Genomic DNA, 18,309 nt, shown 5'->3' with positions numbered 1-18,309 from the left:
GCTTGATGGAGAAATGGGGCCAGGGCCTCAGGGCAATTTGAAGCCACTTTCTGGGGCCCAGAATTGTAGGCACGTGAGATGTTCAAACATCTGGACAGCCAGAGTCACATTTCCAAGTGGTCACCCCTGTTGTGTGGGGACATTTGCACCGCCTGTTTAGGGCCTTCCCCATCGCCCATCACCATGGTATCTGTGCTCCCCCATGTCCACCATGGGTGGACTATGTGCTCCACATCCTCTGGGAGAATTTCTGCCGTGGGCTCGGTGGCTGGGCTACAGGAAGTCCCAGCATGGCCCCCATCCCCTTCTTACTGCTCTGAGACGCACGCTGGGGCAGAAGCGGGGAGCTGAGCCAAGCCAGCGGGTGACTCAGCATCGGCTGCACTCCCCACTAGATGAGCTGCTGGAGCAGAGGAGACGGGCGAACTCCAGATGAGCCCAGCACCAGGTGAGAGATGCCCCGTCCCAGGCTCCTTCCCCTCGAGAGAGGTTATTTTCCAGACCCAGCTCCCTCCCTCGTGCCCCCATGTGTCAGTGGCATGATGCTGAGGTTTCTGAGGGTGCCTGTGTGTGGTCCCAGCTCCCTGCGAGGGGGGCGCGTACGTGACCTGTGGTTTGCTGCTGGCTCTATAAATCCCCCAGGACTGGGGCTTGAGCACTGTCACTTTCCCCAGACGGTGACGATGCTGATCCTGATCCTGCTGCCGGCGGCCTTTCTCCTGCCCCCCTGGGCTGGGGCTGGTGAGTGCGGGGGCATCAGGGATCATGGGGAGTAGAGCCGGGAGCTCCTCTGGGCTGTTTGCAAATCCTGGATCCTCCCCAGAGTCAGATGCTTCTGCCAGGGTGATCGCTGGCTCCCAGGACCTGGCTAGGGACGGGTTTGGAGGTGGGGGTGAAGGAGTCTGGGTGGTGGAGCTGGTGCTGAGATAAAGCCCCCGAGAGACACACAGAGAGCTTGAGAGCAGGAGAGAGACACTGGGGTATCTTAAGTGGGGGCTGGGAGCCAAGACGCCTGGGTTCTATCCCCTGCTTGGGAGTGGGGTCTAGTGATTAGAGTAGAGCTTGGGGGTGACAGCCAGGACTCCTGGGTTCTCGCTCATTCTTCCTTTGTCTGTGCTGTCATTTTAAATCGAAGTTCTTTAGGGAAGGGACTGACTTTCCCTGAGGGTCTGCGCAGGACCCGGCAGAACGGGGCCCTCCTCTGGGTTGGTGGCACCATATGCAAATAACAGCACCAGACTGTCAAAACAGCCTCCTTCATATGGACGTCAAACTAACATCCATGAGTCGTCTGTTAAAACGTTCAGATGTGAGCTGCACACAAACTTGTATGGCTTTAATTAACCTGATTTTAAACCACATCTGTAGTTCAACTGGGTCAGCTCTGCCTGTGGCTGCCCTGATATTGATTTAAACCTGGCCAAAGCATCGGAAACTTCCCAGGGGCCAGTTAACCTCAGAGAACCAGCCTTCAACCCATACAAGTGTCTCAGGACGTGCATTTGCACAAGGTTAAAACAAACCATGCAGTCTGGCAATTCCTAAGTCCTACATCCCTCTGATGGTTAGAGACCCTCTCACTTCCACCTCCATCTATCCCTGCCCAGTTTATCTCCATTTCTTCTTCTACCTACGTTGTCCTTCAGCTTCACCAGCTCTTCCCTGCCCCTCCTGTCACCTCCACCCTGATGTCTTTACACCAATTGTCTAGCTTTGACTTCATCCACCTGGGCTGAGATGTGTTCAGAGTTGGTCTGAAAAGTTTTTCCCTGGGAAATTTCAACTTTTCAGTGAAGACCCCCAAAGTAATTTGTTTTTCTAATAACTTTTTATTATTTTTTAAAAGATATATAGAGAGAGTGAGAAAACAAACAACAAAATATACATAAACTTCTCATAATGCATAAACACCTCATAAGATATTAAGTATTTGCTACCTCACCTTTGCTAAGCTTGAAACATTTAGTTATCTATAATATGAATGGTTAGAATATCAATCACTTATTGTATTCCACAATTTACAAACAAAATATGCTTTATAAAAATCCCGCTAGTTAAAGAAAAATTATTAAAGTAAGATAAAGGCTAGAAGCAAAATTCAAATGAGAGGCATAGATACAGGGAGTGGAAGGAAGTGGGTAGGGAAGCGGGGTGGTGAGGTGGACCCATGAATTTGACAGGATGATCAGATACTTCTAGGAAAGCATCTCATATCTCTAACAACTTCTCTTGGGAATCTCTGTAACAGTCGATAGCTCTTTCCCTTGGCAGCCAAGCTTAGGATGTCTACGCTCTAATCTTTGATTGTTGGTTGTTTTTTTGGATTTCCGTTTTGGCGGTACTTGCTTTTCACTGCTGTTAGTGCTCTGCTTAGCCAAAGCCTTTCTGTTTTATTCTGCTTCCAGTTAACACCCACTAGGTTGAAAATTACAGGTTTAATTTTATTTGATGGGGGGAAAAAAAACACTGTCCCCTTCAGTTCTGCCCAAAGCCTACTGGTCTATGAGCATATGGGTGAAGTCAGCACCTTCTGTGTCACAGCTGACTTAGCAGCACGTGCATTGAACAGTTGAAGAGGGGTCCAATGCATCCTCCATAGGATTTCCTGTGGAATTCATCTTAAATGTAGCTCCAAGGAGCAGTTCGGAGCATGGGCTACAATTTGTTTCCGTTTGGTTAGCAGAAAATTATTGGCCTAGTTCCTTCTCCCAATGCTTTTTCAGAGGATGAGTGTTTAGTTCAAATTTGCTGGCCAGGTCTGCATAACGTTGCCATAGATCCTGGCAATCTTGGTAACATTTGGAGAAACAAAAGCAGTAATGGCTGAAGGGCTGCGAAGGCAGCAGGGCTAAACAGATGGGGGGCAGCATGTTTCCCTTTCATACCTTGCCTCTCCATCTTCGTTTGTAGTGTGACCAAAATTAAAATTGTTTTGGTGACTAAAAACTCACACATTTTCAGCTGAAAACTGGCAAAAACTGGGGGGGAAATAATCAGTTTTCAAAAAAAAAAAGCCAAAATGTTTGAGGAGAGGAGACGCTTTCTGGGAAACTTTTCATTGTCTAGACAATCCGATTTTCTGTACAAAAGCAGTTTGGAGGGGCAGCTTTGGACCAGCCCTGGCTTGTCACTAGGGGTTGGTGGAGAAGGTGAAATGTCAGCAGGGGACCTGTCAGTGGCGTTCTGGCTGACGTTGACACCCAAAGCCGTTACCTCAAGGCAATGCGATTACTGACCCACTCCCGGTGCGTTTTGCACCAATTCTCCATCTCGCGAGGTCAGAGCTTTAGATTTACCCTCCGGCCCCATGGGGTGTCCAGTCTGGGGCAGAGCTCAGGATGTGAAGGATGTGGAAAAATTGGAGAGAGTCCAGTGAAGGGCAACAAAAATGATTAGGGGTCTGGAACACATGACTTATGAGGAGAGGCTGAGGGAACTGGGATTGTTTAGTCTGCAGAAGAGAAGAATGAGGGGGGATTTGATAGCTGCTTTCAACTACCTGAGAGGTGGTTCCAAAGAGGATGGTTCTAGACTGTTCTCAGTGGTAGAAGATGACAGGACAAGGAGTAATGGTCTCAAGTTACAGTGGGGGAGGTTTAGGTTGGATATTAGGAAAAACTTTTTCACTAGGGGGGTGGTGAAACACTGGAATGCGTTACCTAGGGAGGTGGTAGAATCTCCTTCCTTAGAAGTTTTTAAGGTCAGGCTTGACAAAGCCCTGGCTGGGATGATTTAATTGGGGATCGGTCCTGCTTTGAGCAGGGGGTTGGACTAGATGACCTCCTGAGGTGTCCCTTCCAACCCTGATATTCTATGATTCTATGGGGCAGAGTTCCAGGCACAGGGATCCCCCAGGGAGAGCACCACAGGGGGTGGTTTGAGGCTGTGGGGACTCCCCTTTGGGATGGGGAGCTCGGTCCCAGCTCGGCCCAAGGAGATGATGAGACTCTTTATATGAACCTGGTCCCCCCCACAGGTGAGATCATCGGAGGCCGGGAAGCCCAGCCCCACTCTAGACCCTATATGGCCTGTCTGCAAATAAAACACGGAGCCATGAGTTTTCGCTGTGGAGGGTTCCTGGTGTCAGAGAACTTTGTGCTGACGGCCGCTCACTGCAATGGAGAGTAAGCGCCTCTGTGCTGGGGATGTCGGGGCAGGTCGGGGTTAGCGGGTGATGGGGGAGCCGGGAGCTCTGGTGCTGTCACAGGTTGCAGGGAAGGAGCAGTTAGTGTGACAGGCTGGGAGAGCAGAGCCCAGGGGTCTGAGCTGCTCAGGGGGCGTCGCCGTGTCTCTAGGGGCCTCTGCAAACCATGGTCCAGATCCAGCACTGGGTAAATCAGTGGAGCCACAGCCATTGGCACCAGCTGGGGTCTGGCCCATTGCCCAGATGGGAGAGGGAGGGGCTCACAGCCCAAGGACAGCTCTGGGGTGGCGGGAGCTGGGCATAGACCCCTGTCTGGATCTAGCTGGGCGGGGTCCCCTGGCTGGAGGGGAGCTGAGACCCAGGGGTCAAGGGGAATGAAGGTGTCTGAGATCACTGCCTGAGTGTCCCATGCTGCCCTGTCCCCACAAGATCAGTACTTATGTCAGACCAACATGTGCCCACCCCCCACCTCAGTACACTCCTGCCCCAAGTGCCCATGTCTTGCTCTTGGCTTTTACAGCAAGATCACTGTGTGCCTGGGAGCCCATGACATTAACCAAGGGGAACTGAGCCAACAGAAACTCTCCGTGCGCCGCCGGATCCCCCATCCGCAATACAACAGAGAGACCCATAATAATGACCTCATGCTGCTGCAGGTAACACCCCACCCCATCACCCCTCCCGCAGTGACCTCACACTGCTGCAGGTACTACCCTCATCCCATCTACATTGGCTGTAGTTTCTCTCTTCTTGGAGTCTCTCTCTACCCATCATCAGCTCTGACCTTCAGATTGACCCTGGTGCTTGTGTCCTCTCTTGTTTGTAGCTGGAGCACAAGGCAAAGCTCAATGAACAGGTCGGGCTCATCCCGCTCCCCCTGGCTCATCAGGGAGTGCAACCAGGGACCGTGTGCAGTGTCGCCGGCTGGGGCCGGACGAGCGCACAGAACAAGGAGCTCCCCCATAAACTCCGGGAGGTGGATTTGAAGGTGCTGGATGATCAGACGTGTCTGAAGTATCCTGGTGGGACATATTCTATATATAACAGCTACACGATGATGTGTGTGGGGGACCCAAAGGAGAGTAAAGCCTCTTTTAAGGTGAAACTCCCAAGCGTCCTTGATAAATCCTTATTATTAACGAGGCTCCTGCTGTTGCAGCTGGGCCCACAAGCTAAGATCAGAGATCAGGCCCTGCTGCGCTAAGTGCTGTACGAACCAATGGAAAAATATCTGGTCTTCTCTCGGGGGGTGGCGGGGGACAGAGACTGACTGGGAGGAGTTGGGGGTTTGCTGAGACAGGCTGGGCTGTGGGGGGGCCCAAGCAGAGACCATCTGGGTAGCAGGGGGGTGTCACTAAAGTGTCCACCAGTGTTTGAAGAGCGGTGGGAAATGACTCACTGAGCTTTTCGCCATCTGTGGCTTGTTTTGTTTCACAGGGTGACTCTGGGGGCCCCCTGGTGTGTGGGAAAACAGCCCAGGGCATTGTCTCTTGGGGGTCTGCCAGTGGGAGCCCCCCAAGCGTCTACACAAGAGTCTCCACCTTCATCCCCTGGATACAGGCCACGATGAGGAGGCTGCAGCCCTGAGCCGTGCTGGGAATCGCTACATGGGCTGGATCTGCACCGCTTCTGCCCTTTGCATTGGCCCAGATGAAGGGCCTGCTTTGCAGAGGGGCTGAGTCCCCCAGGCTGATCTCCCCCACCCCAGACACCGCTCCTCTTAGGCAGTGCCCCACCCATGAGCATCAAGGCAGGGAGCCTCGGGGAGTTAGGAGCCATGTTCAATTCGAACTCCCACAGCTCCCTTGGCAATCCCAACCCAGGCCCTTAGGCTGCGTCTTTGCTAGGGAACCAGCTGGTTTATTTACCCCGGGGTAACGGACACGATCCAAACCCTGGGGCAGACCCGGCAGTTTGTAGCCCTCCCCCATGTCAGCCAGTCGAGTGACCATTTATGGGAGATCCTCATCATTACCTGACCTGCTAACTTCTGTTAAAACTGCAGCCTGCCCTATCCTCACTGGGCCTTTTCCACATGTTATTTCCCCCGGGGTAGCCACCGCCCATTTCAAAGACACCTGTTCCCTGCGCTGACAAGGAGAGCGGGAGTTTGTTCATGGGAAGGGAAATTGGAAAATTATGCACCGAACTGATTTCAGCTGAAATGACAGCTCTGAGCACCTCCCCCTAACCTCCACTGCCCTGCCCATCCACGCGGCCTGGTGCATTTCGCTCGCTGCTTCTTAGCCAGCAATGAGTAAAAATGAAGTTGCAAAACAATGAATTGGTGCCTTCCTGGGAACTGAATGAATGCCCCCCAACCTCGGACTCCCAGCTAAATTGTACCTAGCAGGTGTAACCAGGGTTTTGGGCCTGGTGGTGAATTCACCCCCTGGGTTTGAGTAATTCATGCCGGATCTGCTAGAAAGACAAGGAAAATCACCAGTGAAAAAGCAAATCACTGTGTGACTGATATTTACTCTGGTATCCCACCACTGACACCTAGGCCAACTCCCTGCCAACAGGAGTGCACTTTAGGCCCACTGGAGGAGAAATCAGTACCAAGGTATTCTTAGTTTCCTTTGTACGTCATTCCCCTTCCACTCTGCACCTGTCTGGGGACAGAGGGGTCACAAACAGCTGGCAGGCCAGTCCCTCTATCAGGCATCTCAGCCCAGATGTCAAGGCCTGATCCCAAAGAGACTCTGTGTGTCCTCCCAGCCTGACTGGCTCTAATCAAGGGCTATTCAGGCAGGAGGCAAACTCCATTGCTGTTTGCAACAGCTCCCCTGCAAAGAAAATGCATCACAAACCTAGCCCAGTGCAGCAGGGATCCATGGACCAGCTCTGATGCTCTGGGAAGAGACGTCTCAGACTGGGATACGGCACCATCTGCCAATGCCTATTAGTGTCATCTCATTGTTCCCCTGGTTCTTCCCTGTCAGCCTGTCTGTAGCCACTTGTTTTCTCCTGTCCTATACCTAGACTGTGAGCAACTGGGGACAGGGGCCATCACTGTGTTTTGTGTTTGTACAGCACCTGGCACACTGGGGTCCTAGGCCATAGCTCAGAGTCCACCTAGGTGTTACTGCAATACACCTAACAAGTCACCTACAGTTGCAATGGGATTATTTGCCCTGACTGGGTCTTCTAGGCGCTACCATAATACACCTAATAAACAGTGTACAGCACCCAGCACAATGCAGCCCTGGTCATCTGACAGTCCTGGACCTGCTCAGGTTGGACGCCAGAAACCAGAGTCACCCCAGGATCCCAGCTCAAGCTGCCACCAGATCTGTAGATGTCACAGTACTGAGCAGTGTGGTAAATGCTGACAAAGCCAGGGCAGATGCAGGGAGCAAGCTGGGGCACTTAGTGAGCTGGGCCTAGTCACACCCCAGCGGTGAGAATCCAGCAGATGCAGCATTCTCCATCTCAGCCCCAGGGAAGTGGACACCTCCCCAGATCCGGGACTGTGTCCTGGAGAACTGGGGCTCAACAAAGGATCTGGGGGGCTTACAGTGAACAAGCAACACCATGAACTCCCCATGCACCACTGTGGCAAAACTGGCCAGAGCCTGGGCTGTAAAAACAGAGGCATAGGAGCAGGGAGGGGATTTTGCCTCTCCATGCAGCATTGGTGAGACTAATACCGGCCCTGGGATGGGGGACAGGCTGGCTCAGGGGAGTGGGGAATGGACTTGGGGCCTTTCCCCTGCGGGGGTGGGGGCTAGCTCTGATCCAGCCCCATGGCAGGGGACTGGCTGGTTCAGGGGGTACAGAATGAGCCGTGGGGCCTCCCCTCTAGGGCATCTCTGTGCTGCTGTCACTGTTCCAAGCACCAAGTTCTGCCCTTCCCCAGCTCGCCTGTTTCCGTGGGCTGTGGGTAACACTGATCGGTGTCGGTGCTGGGTGAGAAAACACACCCCTGTCCCCTGTGTGTGAGATGGAGGCCGGTGGCTCTGATCACCCTGATACTAGTGCCCCACCCCAGACATTGCGTATTGTAAGGGACTGCGGAAGACTCTGTGACGGCCTAGCTAGGGAGGAACGCTTCCTCGTGCAGACGGTTACTATCGGTCAGTGGCGGACATGAGGAACCGGTCGAAACTGCCCACAACCGGCCTCGACTGCCTCGTGTGGCCCCTTGCCAGTAAAGAAGCACAACCCCTTAGTAATTATACATGAGCTAATAATGTTAAATGTATATTAATGCCTGCTATCCGGCCCTTCGTTGGACTTCGTCCCAGGCATTGCTCCGGTGCGCTGGGCTCTCCGCTTCCGTGACAGCAACACTTGGAGTCCCCGTTGCGGGTGTGTCACTTACCTTCAGTAAAACCACGAATTCGCCGCTTTGCCACGTTTGAGCCTCGCTTTTTCGGAGCACCCCTGCCAGGCCTCCTGGGCCTAAAACAGAACATGTATGTGACACCCAAAGTGACACTCCCATTGAGTTTATCAACCCCCAAGGGGGCTCAGCCCCATCCCCTGTCCATGGGGTCCCTGGCCTGTCAGGGGAGGTGCTCTCCCCCTACAGGGATTCAGACACAGAGAACCAGGAGCATCGCTGGTTTAGTCATTCTTGCATCCCACCTTTTCAGGGACCAGACATGGATGCTCCCAGCCAACCCCCCTGCTGGCCCGGAGTCAGGTCGGTGATCCCGACTGTAGCTACCGGCAGGGTACAGACAGCGGGTGGGTCTGGTACTGGTAGGGTGGGGAGATGGATCTAGAATGGATGTATGGGGGTCTAGATGGATCTAAAATGGATGTAGAGGGATGTGCATCAATCTAGAAGGGATCTACAGGTGGCTATGGGGGTATGGATAGATCTAAAATGGAACAGCATCAACTGAAATGAATCCAGCATGAATTTAAATGGAGTTAATTGGGTATTCATGCATCTAAGAACACAAGAATGGCCATACTGGATCAGACCAAAGGTCCATCCAGCCCAGTATCCTGTCTGCCGACAGTGGCCAATACCAGGTGCCCCAGAGGGAGTGAACCTAACAGGTAATGTTCAAGTGATCTCTCTCCTGCCATTCATCTCCACCCTCTGACAAACAGAGGCTAGGGACACCATTCCTTACCCATCCTGGCTAATAGCCATTAATGGACTTAACCTCCATGAATTTCTCTAGTTCTCTTTTAAACCATATTATAGTCCTATCTGTATTGATTTTGAACGGACCTAGAGAGGTTCTGGAATGGTTCTAGATCGTGACACTGATATCTGGTTGGACATATCCCACACCTCATCCATCAGACATACCAATTTCAAGAGAGGGATCCAGAGCCAAATAATGGAATGGCTGAGATTGGATCTACCAAAAGGCTGATACTAAAACAGGAAACAGAGTTAATGCCAGTCGAAATGGGTTTGTGGAGAACAGTCCATGTTCAATGACCATTTTGTCATTTCTGAGCAACATTAAAAGTCTGGTTCATTAAGGTGACTGTGCTGATGTGATATATATGTGGATTCTTTTAGGGAGTTTGCCCAAATACCACACAACATTCAAATTAAGAACATGGCTCCAAAACGGGCTAACTGATTTTCCTCAAAGTGTGATCTTCAAAGGGGAATCAGCATCCACATGTGTGTTGCTGGTGGGTCCCACAAATATCTGTTCTGGGCCTCAGGTTATTCAGTATCTGTATCAATGATCTGGAAGTTCATGTAAAATTGTTGCTGGCAAAGTCTGCAGAGAACACAAACTTTGGTGGGTGGAGGACATCTCCAAGCTACAGAGCTACCTGGGTCACCTGGTGAGTGGGCTTCAATTAGAACTTCATGTGAATCCATCCAAATGCAAGGTCAAACATCAAGGGACAAGGGATGTTGTTCACACTGGCAGGATGGGAGCTGTGACCTGGAGAGCAGGGGCTCTGAAAGGGAGCATGGCGGAACCCATCCAAACAAGAGGTTTCAGAGCAATTCTGGAGCTAAGCAGGCAGATACCGTCCTTGGGTGCATAAACCAGGGGATATTCAGCAAGGAGGTGGAGTCATCTCTGGATTTGGCCCTTGTGTGACCATGACTGGAGATTTTGTCCAGCTCTAATGTTCACACTTCTAGAAGGACTTTGGCAATTGAAAAGAGCTACAAGAACAAGCTGGTGGGGAGAGCTCCAAGGAGAGTGATCTCCTGAGGGTATTGGAGGCGAAGAAGGGACTCGACCCCCTCTGTAGGAACCTCCATGGGGTGGGGGTTTGTGAGAGCAGGGAGCTCTTTAACCTCTCTGGCCAAGGAAGGGAAAGACCCGACGGCTGACAGCCGGAGTCAGAAAAGGTCTGGCTGAGACTAATATGCAAACATTAAACATGGAGCCATGGGAACAACTGACCGGGGGCCGTGGTGGAGGCAGAAGTGGCTGGGTGGGTTCTGGATCTGGGGTGTCCACCAGGGGGTCAGGTTGGAAGGTCACAATGGTCACTCGTGCCTTTGAAATCTATGGGTCTGGGTATCTCAGTGCAGTCCAGGGGAACAGACTTGTGCTCCACCCCTGACACTGAAGGCTGGCTCTGAGTTAAAGCGTTTTCCTGGTGCAGCCTGGCACAAGGAGAGGGTAAGAGACAGGCTAGTCGGAGGATGCTGTCCCTGATTTGAGTTCTTGGGTCAGGGATTTTGGAAGGAGCTGAAGGGATTTCATGGAATCACAGACATGGAGGGTTGGTGGGGACCTCAAGAGGCCAGCTGGTGCAGTGGTTCTCAACCTCTTTTCATTTGCAGACCCCTAAAAAATTTCATTGGAAGTATGGACCCCTTTGGAAATCTTAGACTTAGTCTGTGGACTCCCTGGGCTCCACGGCCCACAAGTTGAAAACCACTGACAACCTTTCACGGGCCCCTCACACACCATCCCCCTTATTTAGGCTCTCAGATTCCATTGAAATTCAATTCCAGTGCCCAAGAGCATCCCTTATGGGAGAAGAGGAGGAGGAGAAAGGTCTGTTTAATGTCTCAGCAGCAGTCCAGAAAGGGGAGGCACCTGGAGAATCTTTCAGAAATGGGAACTGGAATATTACTCACTGAAAAGCAAAATCAGCACCATGGCTGAGCCTGGGATCTTGGCCATTGCCCCAGCATCCCGGCTCTTCTGCAGGACACAGCTGCTTTTCTCTTGCTTGTTCTCCACCTGCAGCGCCAAGTGGAGGAAGGAGAGAGAGCTGTGGTCTGAAGGGTCAAGATTAGAAATCCAGCAGTGATGTCACACAGGAGTGACTCCTGCTGCCAAGTGTAATGCCGACAGACCCGGGGTGTTGGCAGGTGGGATTGAACCTGGGAACCTTTGGAGCTAAAGGCATCGGCCTCTACCGCATGAGCTAAAGGCCAGCTGGCACTTAGCTAAGGCTGTAGAGCGGACTCACTCATCTCCCTCAGTGGTCTCTGTGCCTCTGGGTTACACAAGCATGAACCTTACCTCCCTTCCCCTCAATACCTGCCCTGCAGCTGAGTCCCCCATACCCCTCACCACATAGAAAGGGGGCTGGCAAGAGAACTAGAGCATGGAAGAACCAGGGGCTGGAATGAACTGGTGTGCCCTGTCTATAGAGAGCATTGCTGTTTGTAGCGCAGCGCTGTCTGGAGGGCAACAGCCTGAACTGCAGAGAGATCCAGGACCAGCAGACACCTTACTCACCATCGCTTTCCCAAGGGATGTTCTTTCCAAAAGGTGGCATGGTTTTCTCTTTGCTGCCGGTTGATCTTTCCATGCCGGAGCCTGGGCGGCCAGGCCGAGGTGCTGGCTCCAGGACTGCTTTGCTGGGCAGCCACAAGGTTCCCCAGAGCAGGCAAAGGGGCTGTGGCCCCAAGGATGGGAGTGGGGGTGTTGCCTTAAGTCCCTACTCTGACTCAGAGCTTGGGGACTGCATGGCCAGGGAGGGGTTTCCTCACAAGGTCCTTTGGGACTGCAGCTGCTTCAAAGCAAGGAGAAAAGAGAGTAGCGAGAGCCAGCCAGGCAGCAGCTCTGTTGAGCTAATACGCAACCTAAATCTCCCTGTCTGCAGATTTAGCCCATAACTTTTTGTCTCAGCTTCAAAAGCAGACGGTGGCCAATTATTGTCCATGGCTAAATAACAGCCCCACATATTTGAAGACTAAGTCCATCCTCAACCCCCTGAGTCTTCTTTTCTTAAGACTAACCAGACCCTCACAGGTCAGGTTTTCTAAACCTTTTATCATTTTTGCTGCTCTTCTCTGGACTCGAGTCAATTTGTCTACAACTTTCTAAAAGTGCGGCAGACAGAATTGGACACAATACTTCAGCTGAGGCCTCGCCAGTGCCAAGTAAAATAGGACAATAACCTCCTGTGTCTTACATTTGACACTGCTACTAATACCTCATAGAATCATAGGGCTGGAAGGGACCTCATGAGGTCATGTAGTCCAGTCCCCCTGCACTCATGCCCAGGACTAAGTGCTAGAGAACATAGCGGGGAAATAAAATCAGAATCTTACATGTCTGTATAGTAATGCGAGAAGTATGGGAAATAAGCAGGAAGAACTCAAAATGCTAGTTAATAAACAGACCTATGACATAGTTGGCATCACAGAGACTTGGTGGGATAATATGCATGACTGGATATTGATATGGAAGGGTAAAGCTTGCTCAGGAAGAACAGGCAGGGAAGAAAGGGAGGAGGTGTTGTCTTATATATCAGAAATACACTGGGACTGAAGTTGAGGTAGAAATAGGAGACAGACTTGTTGAAGGTCTCTGGGCAAGGGGAATAGTGGTGAAAAACAAGGGAGATGTCATGGTAGGTATCTACCACAGATCACGTAACCAGGAAGAAGAGGTAGATGAGGCTGTTTTTAAACAACCAACAACATCATCCAAAACACAGGACTTAGTGGTGATGCGGGATTTCAACTACCCAGACACCTGTTGGGAAGAATCATATTAACCTGTTTCACAACTGCATCCTATTATTGACTCATATTCAGTTGGTGATCCCCTATAAACTGAAATAATAATATAATATCATGCTGAAAAAGAGCATTACAACCACCTAGCTAGATACTCCCCATTTTGTAGTTGTGCTTTTGATTTTCTTTCCTAAGTGGAGTACTTTGCACTGGTCTTTATTGACTTTCATCTTGTTGATTTTTAGACCAGTCTCTAATTTGTCAGGGTCACTCTGAATTCTAATCCTGTCCTCCAAAGTCTTTGTAAACCCTTGGTGTCATCTGCAAATGTTATAAACATAAAGAGCTGCCAAGACTTTACGTCCCTGTCTTCCTGAGCTCTGAGGAAAGCCCAGGGGACACTCTATCCACCGCTTCTGCACTTAGGGTACAATTCTCAAAAGCACCTAGGCCATTTAGGATCCTAAATCCCATTGACCATCAGAGGCTTAGGGTCCTAAGTCCAGGTTTTTAAGGGGATTTAGGCATCTAAAAAAGCAAATCCGCATCTAGTGGGATTTTCAAAAGTGTGTAGGAACCTTAGGTGCCTACTGAAGATAATATCTCCATCTTTAGGCACTAAATCCCTTTACAAACTTGCCCCTAAGCCCTTTGTGAAAAGGGGGCTTGTCAGGGTTCCTTCCCCACTCTGAACTCTAGGGTACAGATGTGGGGACCCGCATCTTATTGCAACCAGCTTAGGTTAAAACCTGGTACACTGCCACCACCAAGCGATTTAACAGGGAATCAGGGAACAGCCCACGTGGAGACGTCTTCCCACAAAATATCCCCCCAAGCCCTACACCCCCTTTCCTGGGGAGGCTTGAGAAAAATATCCTAACCAACTGGTTACAAAATGATCAAAGACCCAACCCCCTGGATCTTGGAACAATGGAAAAATCAGTCAATCCTAAAAGAAGGATTTTATTTGAAAAAAGAAAGGTAAAAATCATCCCTGTAAAATCAGGATGGAAAATACTTTACAGGGTATTCAGACTCAAAACACAGAGGATCCCCCTCTGGCCAAAACCTTAAAGTTACAGAAAACAGGAACAAACCTCCCTCTTGACACAGGGAAAATTCACATAAAACAAAAGACAAACTGATCTGCCTTGCCAGGCTTACCTATACTGGTTGCAATATTGGAGACTTGGATTAGGATGGGTTGGAGAAGATGGATTTCTGTCTGGATTCTCTCAGTCCCAAGAGAGAACAACCACATAAACAAAGAGCACAAACAAAAGCCTCCCCCCCCCGCCAAGATTTGAAAGTATCTTGCCCCCTTATTGGTCCTTTGGGTCAGGTGCCAGCCAGGTTAGCTGAGCTTCTTAACCCTTTCCAGGTAACAGGATGTTGCCTCTGGCCAGGGGGGATTTTATAGTATTGTATACAGGAAGGTGGTTACCCTTCCCTTTATATTTATGACAGGGCTCCTAACGCACTTCGGTGCACAACTGTCACTGAACTTCAAAGGGATTTGGGTGCCTAACCCCCTTTGGCACCTTTGAATACACCAGCCTGCAGTTTTTGCCCAGGCTGAGCTGCCCTTTGTGGCACTGCACAGAGGTAGGTGGCTGCGTCTTGCAGCTGCGCGTCGCTAATGTTCAGGTAGCTGTGCTTCTCTTTGGTATGGAGCTCAGCTCTGATGTTCATCCCCGGCATGGCATGCTCGTTCTTGAACAAAATCCCCAGGAAGGCAGCGTGTTCCCCTGGGTCCTGGGTTCCCCTGGGTTCTCTCCATGCTGGAGTAACGGCAGGTGAGGCTGGAGTCCTGTCCTTCAGAGCCACTCAGGGTCAGCGGGCTCTGCTCCTGTCAAGGTTCCTTCCCCACTCTGAACGCTAGGGTACAGATGTGGGGACCTGCATGAAAACCTCCTAAGCTTACTTTTACCAGCTTAGGATAAAACTTCCCCAAGGTACAAACTATTTTACCTTTTGCCCTTGGACTTTTGCTGCCACCACCAAATGTCTAACACCGGTTACTGGGAAAGAGTTCGCTTGGAAACGTCTTTCCCCCCAAAATCCTCCCAAATCTTAACCCCCTTTTCCTGGGGAAGGTTTAATAAAAATCCTCACCAATTTGCATAGGTGACCACAGACCCAAACCCTTGGATCTTAAGAACAATGAAAAAGCAATCAGTTTCTTAAAAGAAGAATTTTAATAGAAGAAAAGGTAAAAAGAATCACCTCTGTAAAATCAGGATGGTAAATACCTTAGAGGGTAATTAGATTCAAAACATAGAGAATCTATCTAGGCAAAACCTTAAGTTACAAAAAGACACAAAAACAGGAATATCCATTCCATTCAGCACAGCCTTATTTCCTCAGTCATTTAAAGAAATCATAATCTAACGCATATCTAGCTAGATTATTTACTAAGTTCTAAGACTCCATTCCTGTTCTGTCCCGGGCAAAAGCATCACACAGACAGACCCAGACCCTTTGTTTCTCCCCCCCCCGGCTCCGGATTTGAAAGTATCTTGTCTCCTCATTGGTCATTGTGGTCAGGTGCCAGCAAGGTCATCCTAGCTTATTAACCCTTTACAGGTGAAAGGGTTTTTCCTCTGGCCAGGAGGGATTTTAAAGATGTTTACCCTTCCCTTTATATTTATGACAGCTCCATATTAACCTGGCAACTTACACCTAGTGGGAAAGGGACTATATGTTTCTAACCAGAATGATCAACGAATCAGGTCCCTGTATCATCCTTAAATCCCAGGAGAACAGAAGACCGCACTGTTTTCATGTTGTTCTGGCATTCATTGCCTCCCCAGGGTTAAGATTTACAAAAGTGACTCGTGGTTCTTGGGTGCCCAATGTGAGGCACCATCGAATCTGATTGCCAGCCGGTCAGAAAAGAGCTACAAGAATGATTTGAGGTGACTTTCAGACTGTGATCCCAAGAATGACTTACGAATGGGATGTCACTGTGAGCCGTTGTCATAAATATAAAGGGAATGGTAAACCCCTTTAAAACCCTCCTGGCCAGAGGAAAAATACTCTCACCTGTAAAGGGTTAAGAAGCTAAAGGTAACCTCGCTGGCACCTGACCTAAATGACCAATGAGGAGACAAGATACATTCAAAAGCTGGGAGGAGGGAGAAAAACAAAGGGTCTGTGTCTGTCTGTATGCTGCTTTTGCCGGGGACAGAACAGGAATGGAGTCTTAGAACTTTTAGTAAGTAATCTAGTTAGGTATGTGTTAGATTATGATTTCTTTAAATGGCTGAGAAAAGAGCTGTGCTCAATAGAATGACTATTCTTGTCTGTGTGTCTTTTTTGTAACTTAAGGTTTTGCCTAGAGGGATTCTCTATGTTTTGAATCTAATTACCCTGTAAGGTATCTACCATCCTGATTTTACAGAGGTGATTCCTTTACTTCTATTAAAAGTCTTCTTGTAAGAAAACTGAATGCTTTTTCATTGTTCTAAGATCCAAGGGTTTGGGTCTGTGGTCACCTATGCAAATTGCTGAGGATTTTTACCAAACCTTCCCCAGGAAGTGGGGTACAAGGGTTGGGAGGATTTTGGAGGAAGACGTGTCCAAACTACGTTTCCCAGTAAAACCACATAAAGTTTGGTGGTGGCAGTGGAAATCCAAGGGCAAAGGGTAAAATTAATTTGTACCTTGGGGAAGTTTTAACCTAAGCTGGTAAAAGTAAGCTTAGGAGGTTTTCATGCAGGTCCCCACATCTGTACCCTAGAGTTCAGAGTGGGGAAGGAACCTTGACAGCCGTAGTCTAGGCTAATTAGATTGTAAGGTCTCTGGGACAGGGAATCTTTTGTCCCATGTTGGACAGCGCCTAGCACAATGGGGTCCTGGTTCATGGCTCGGGCTCCTGGGTACTAGGGTAATATAAATAATGAATAATAATAGTTACATCTGATTTAAGCTCTGGAAAATCAGGTATAGAGCAATGCTCTAGTTTGTGACTACAAGAATGATTTAAGAATTAATACAAGAATGGCTGAAGGCAGTGGTTCTCAACCAGGGATACCCCTGGGGATACGCAGAGGTCTTCCAAGGGGTACATCAATTCCTCTAGGTATTGGCCTAGTTTTAGAAAGCACTAGCAAAGTCAGTGACTCGTTTATAGTGCTCTATGTATCATACATGTAAATACCCAGTGCAATACTTATATTCCAATTGATTTGTTTTGTAATTATAGGGTAAACGTGAGAAAGTCAGTAATAGTGGGCTGTGACACTTTTGTATTTTTGTGTCTGATTTTGTAGGCAAGTAGTTGTTAAGTGAGGTGGAACTTGGGACTACCCAAGGCAAATCAGACTCCTGAAAGGAGTAGAGTAGTCTGGAAAGGTTGAGAACCACTGGCTTAAGGTAACTTTATCCCAGTCTCCCTGCAACTACATGGGAAGGAGATTTCTGAGCAGATGGCTCTTTAATCTAGCAGACAAAGGCATGACAAGAGCCAATGGCTGGGAGCTGAAGCTAGAGAAATTCAGGCTAGAATCATAGAACCATAGAACTGGAAGGGACCTCAAAAGGTCATCCAGTCCAGTCCCCTGCACTCATGGCAGGACCAGCACCATCTATAACATCCTTAACAGGTGTTTGTGCAACCTGTTCTTAAAAATCTCCAATGATGGAGATTCCACAACCTCACTAGGCAATTTATTCCCGTGCTTAACCACCCTGACAGTTAGAAAGTTTTTTCTAATGTCCAACCTAAAACTCCTTTGCTGCAATTTAAGTCCATTGCTTCTTGTCCTATCAGCAGAGGTTAAGGAGATCAATTTTTCTCCCTCCTCCTTGTAACAATCTTTTAGGTATTTGAAAACTGTTATTATATCCCCTTTCAGTCTTCTCTTTTTCAGAGTAAACAAACCCAGTTCTTTCAATTTTCCCTCATAGGTCATGTTTCTCCAGACCCCTAATCATCCTTGTTGCTCTTATCTGGACTCTCTCCAATTTGTCAACATCTTTCCTAAAATGTGGTGCCCAGAACTGGACACAATACTCCAGTTGAGGCCTAATCAGCACAGAGTAGAGTGGAAGAATTACTTTTCGTGTCTTGCTTACAACACTCCTTCTAATACATCCCAGAATCAGTGGTGAGCTGGAGCCGGTTTGCACTGGTTCGTGCGAACCGGTTGTTAAATTTTGAAGCCGGTTCAGAACAGGTTGTTAAAGGGGTGGGGAAGCTCAGACGGAACGGACAGGATCTGGCCCGCGGGACCGTCCTGTCCGCCCCACCTGAGCTCTCGGCTGGGGAGGCTCCCATGTGAATTTG

The 18,309-nt window shown here is 49.4% G+C and overlaps 1 protein-coding gene across 1 annotated transcript; it reads left to right on the top strand.

Annotated features, from left to right (window-relative positions):
- Positions 1-683: 683 nt before the first annotated feature.
- LOC142068841 (cathepsin G-like) lies at positions 684-6,363 on the top strand. Its single transcript, XM_075118912.1, has 5 exons — positions 684-741; positions 3,977-4,124; positions 4,665-4,800; positions 4,971-5,243; positions 5,582-6,363. Exons 1-5 carry the CDS (start codon positions 684-686, stop codon positions 5,729-5,731), a joined length of 765 nt encoding a protein of 254 aa, XP_074975013.1. The 3' UTR covers positions 5,732-6,363.
- Positions 6,364-18,309: the final 11,946 nt, after the last annotated feature.

Source organism: Caretta caretta, chromosome 13 (genome assembly GCF_965140235.1).
Source record: "Caretta caretta isolate rCarCar2 chromosome 13, rCarCar1.hap1, whole genome shotgun sequence".
In the NCBI taxonomy this organism is placed as follows: domain Eukaryota; kingdom Metazoa; phylum Chordata; order Testudines; family Cheloniidae; genus Caretta; species Caretta caretta.
This window is presented reverse-complemented; position numbering and strand designations above follow the sequence as displayed.

Coding starts and splice junctions, on each gene's coding strand:
- LOC142068841 (XM_075118912.1), top strand. CDS start 684: ATGCTGATCCTGATCCTGCTGCCGGCGGCCTTTCTCCTGCCCCCCTGG. Junction 4,125..4,664: donor GCCGCTCACTGCAATGGAGA/GTAAGCGCCTCT, acceptor TGGCTTTTACAG/CAAGATCACTGTGTGCCTGG. Junction 4,801..4,970: donor ATGACCTCATGCTGCTGCAG/GTAACACCCCAC, acceptor TCTTGTTTGTAG/CTGGAGCACAAGGCAAAGCT.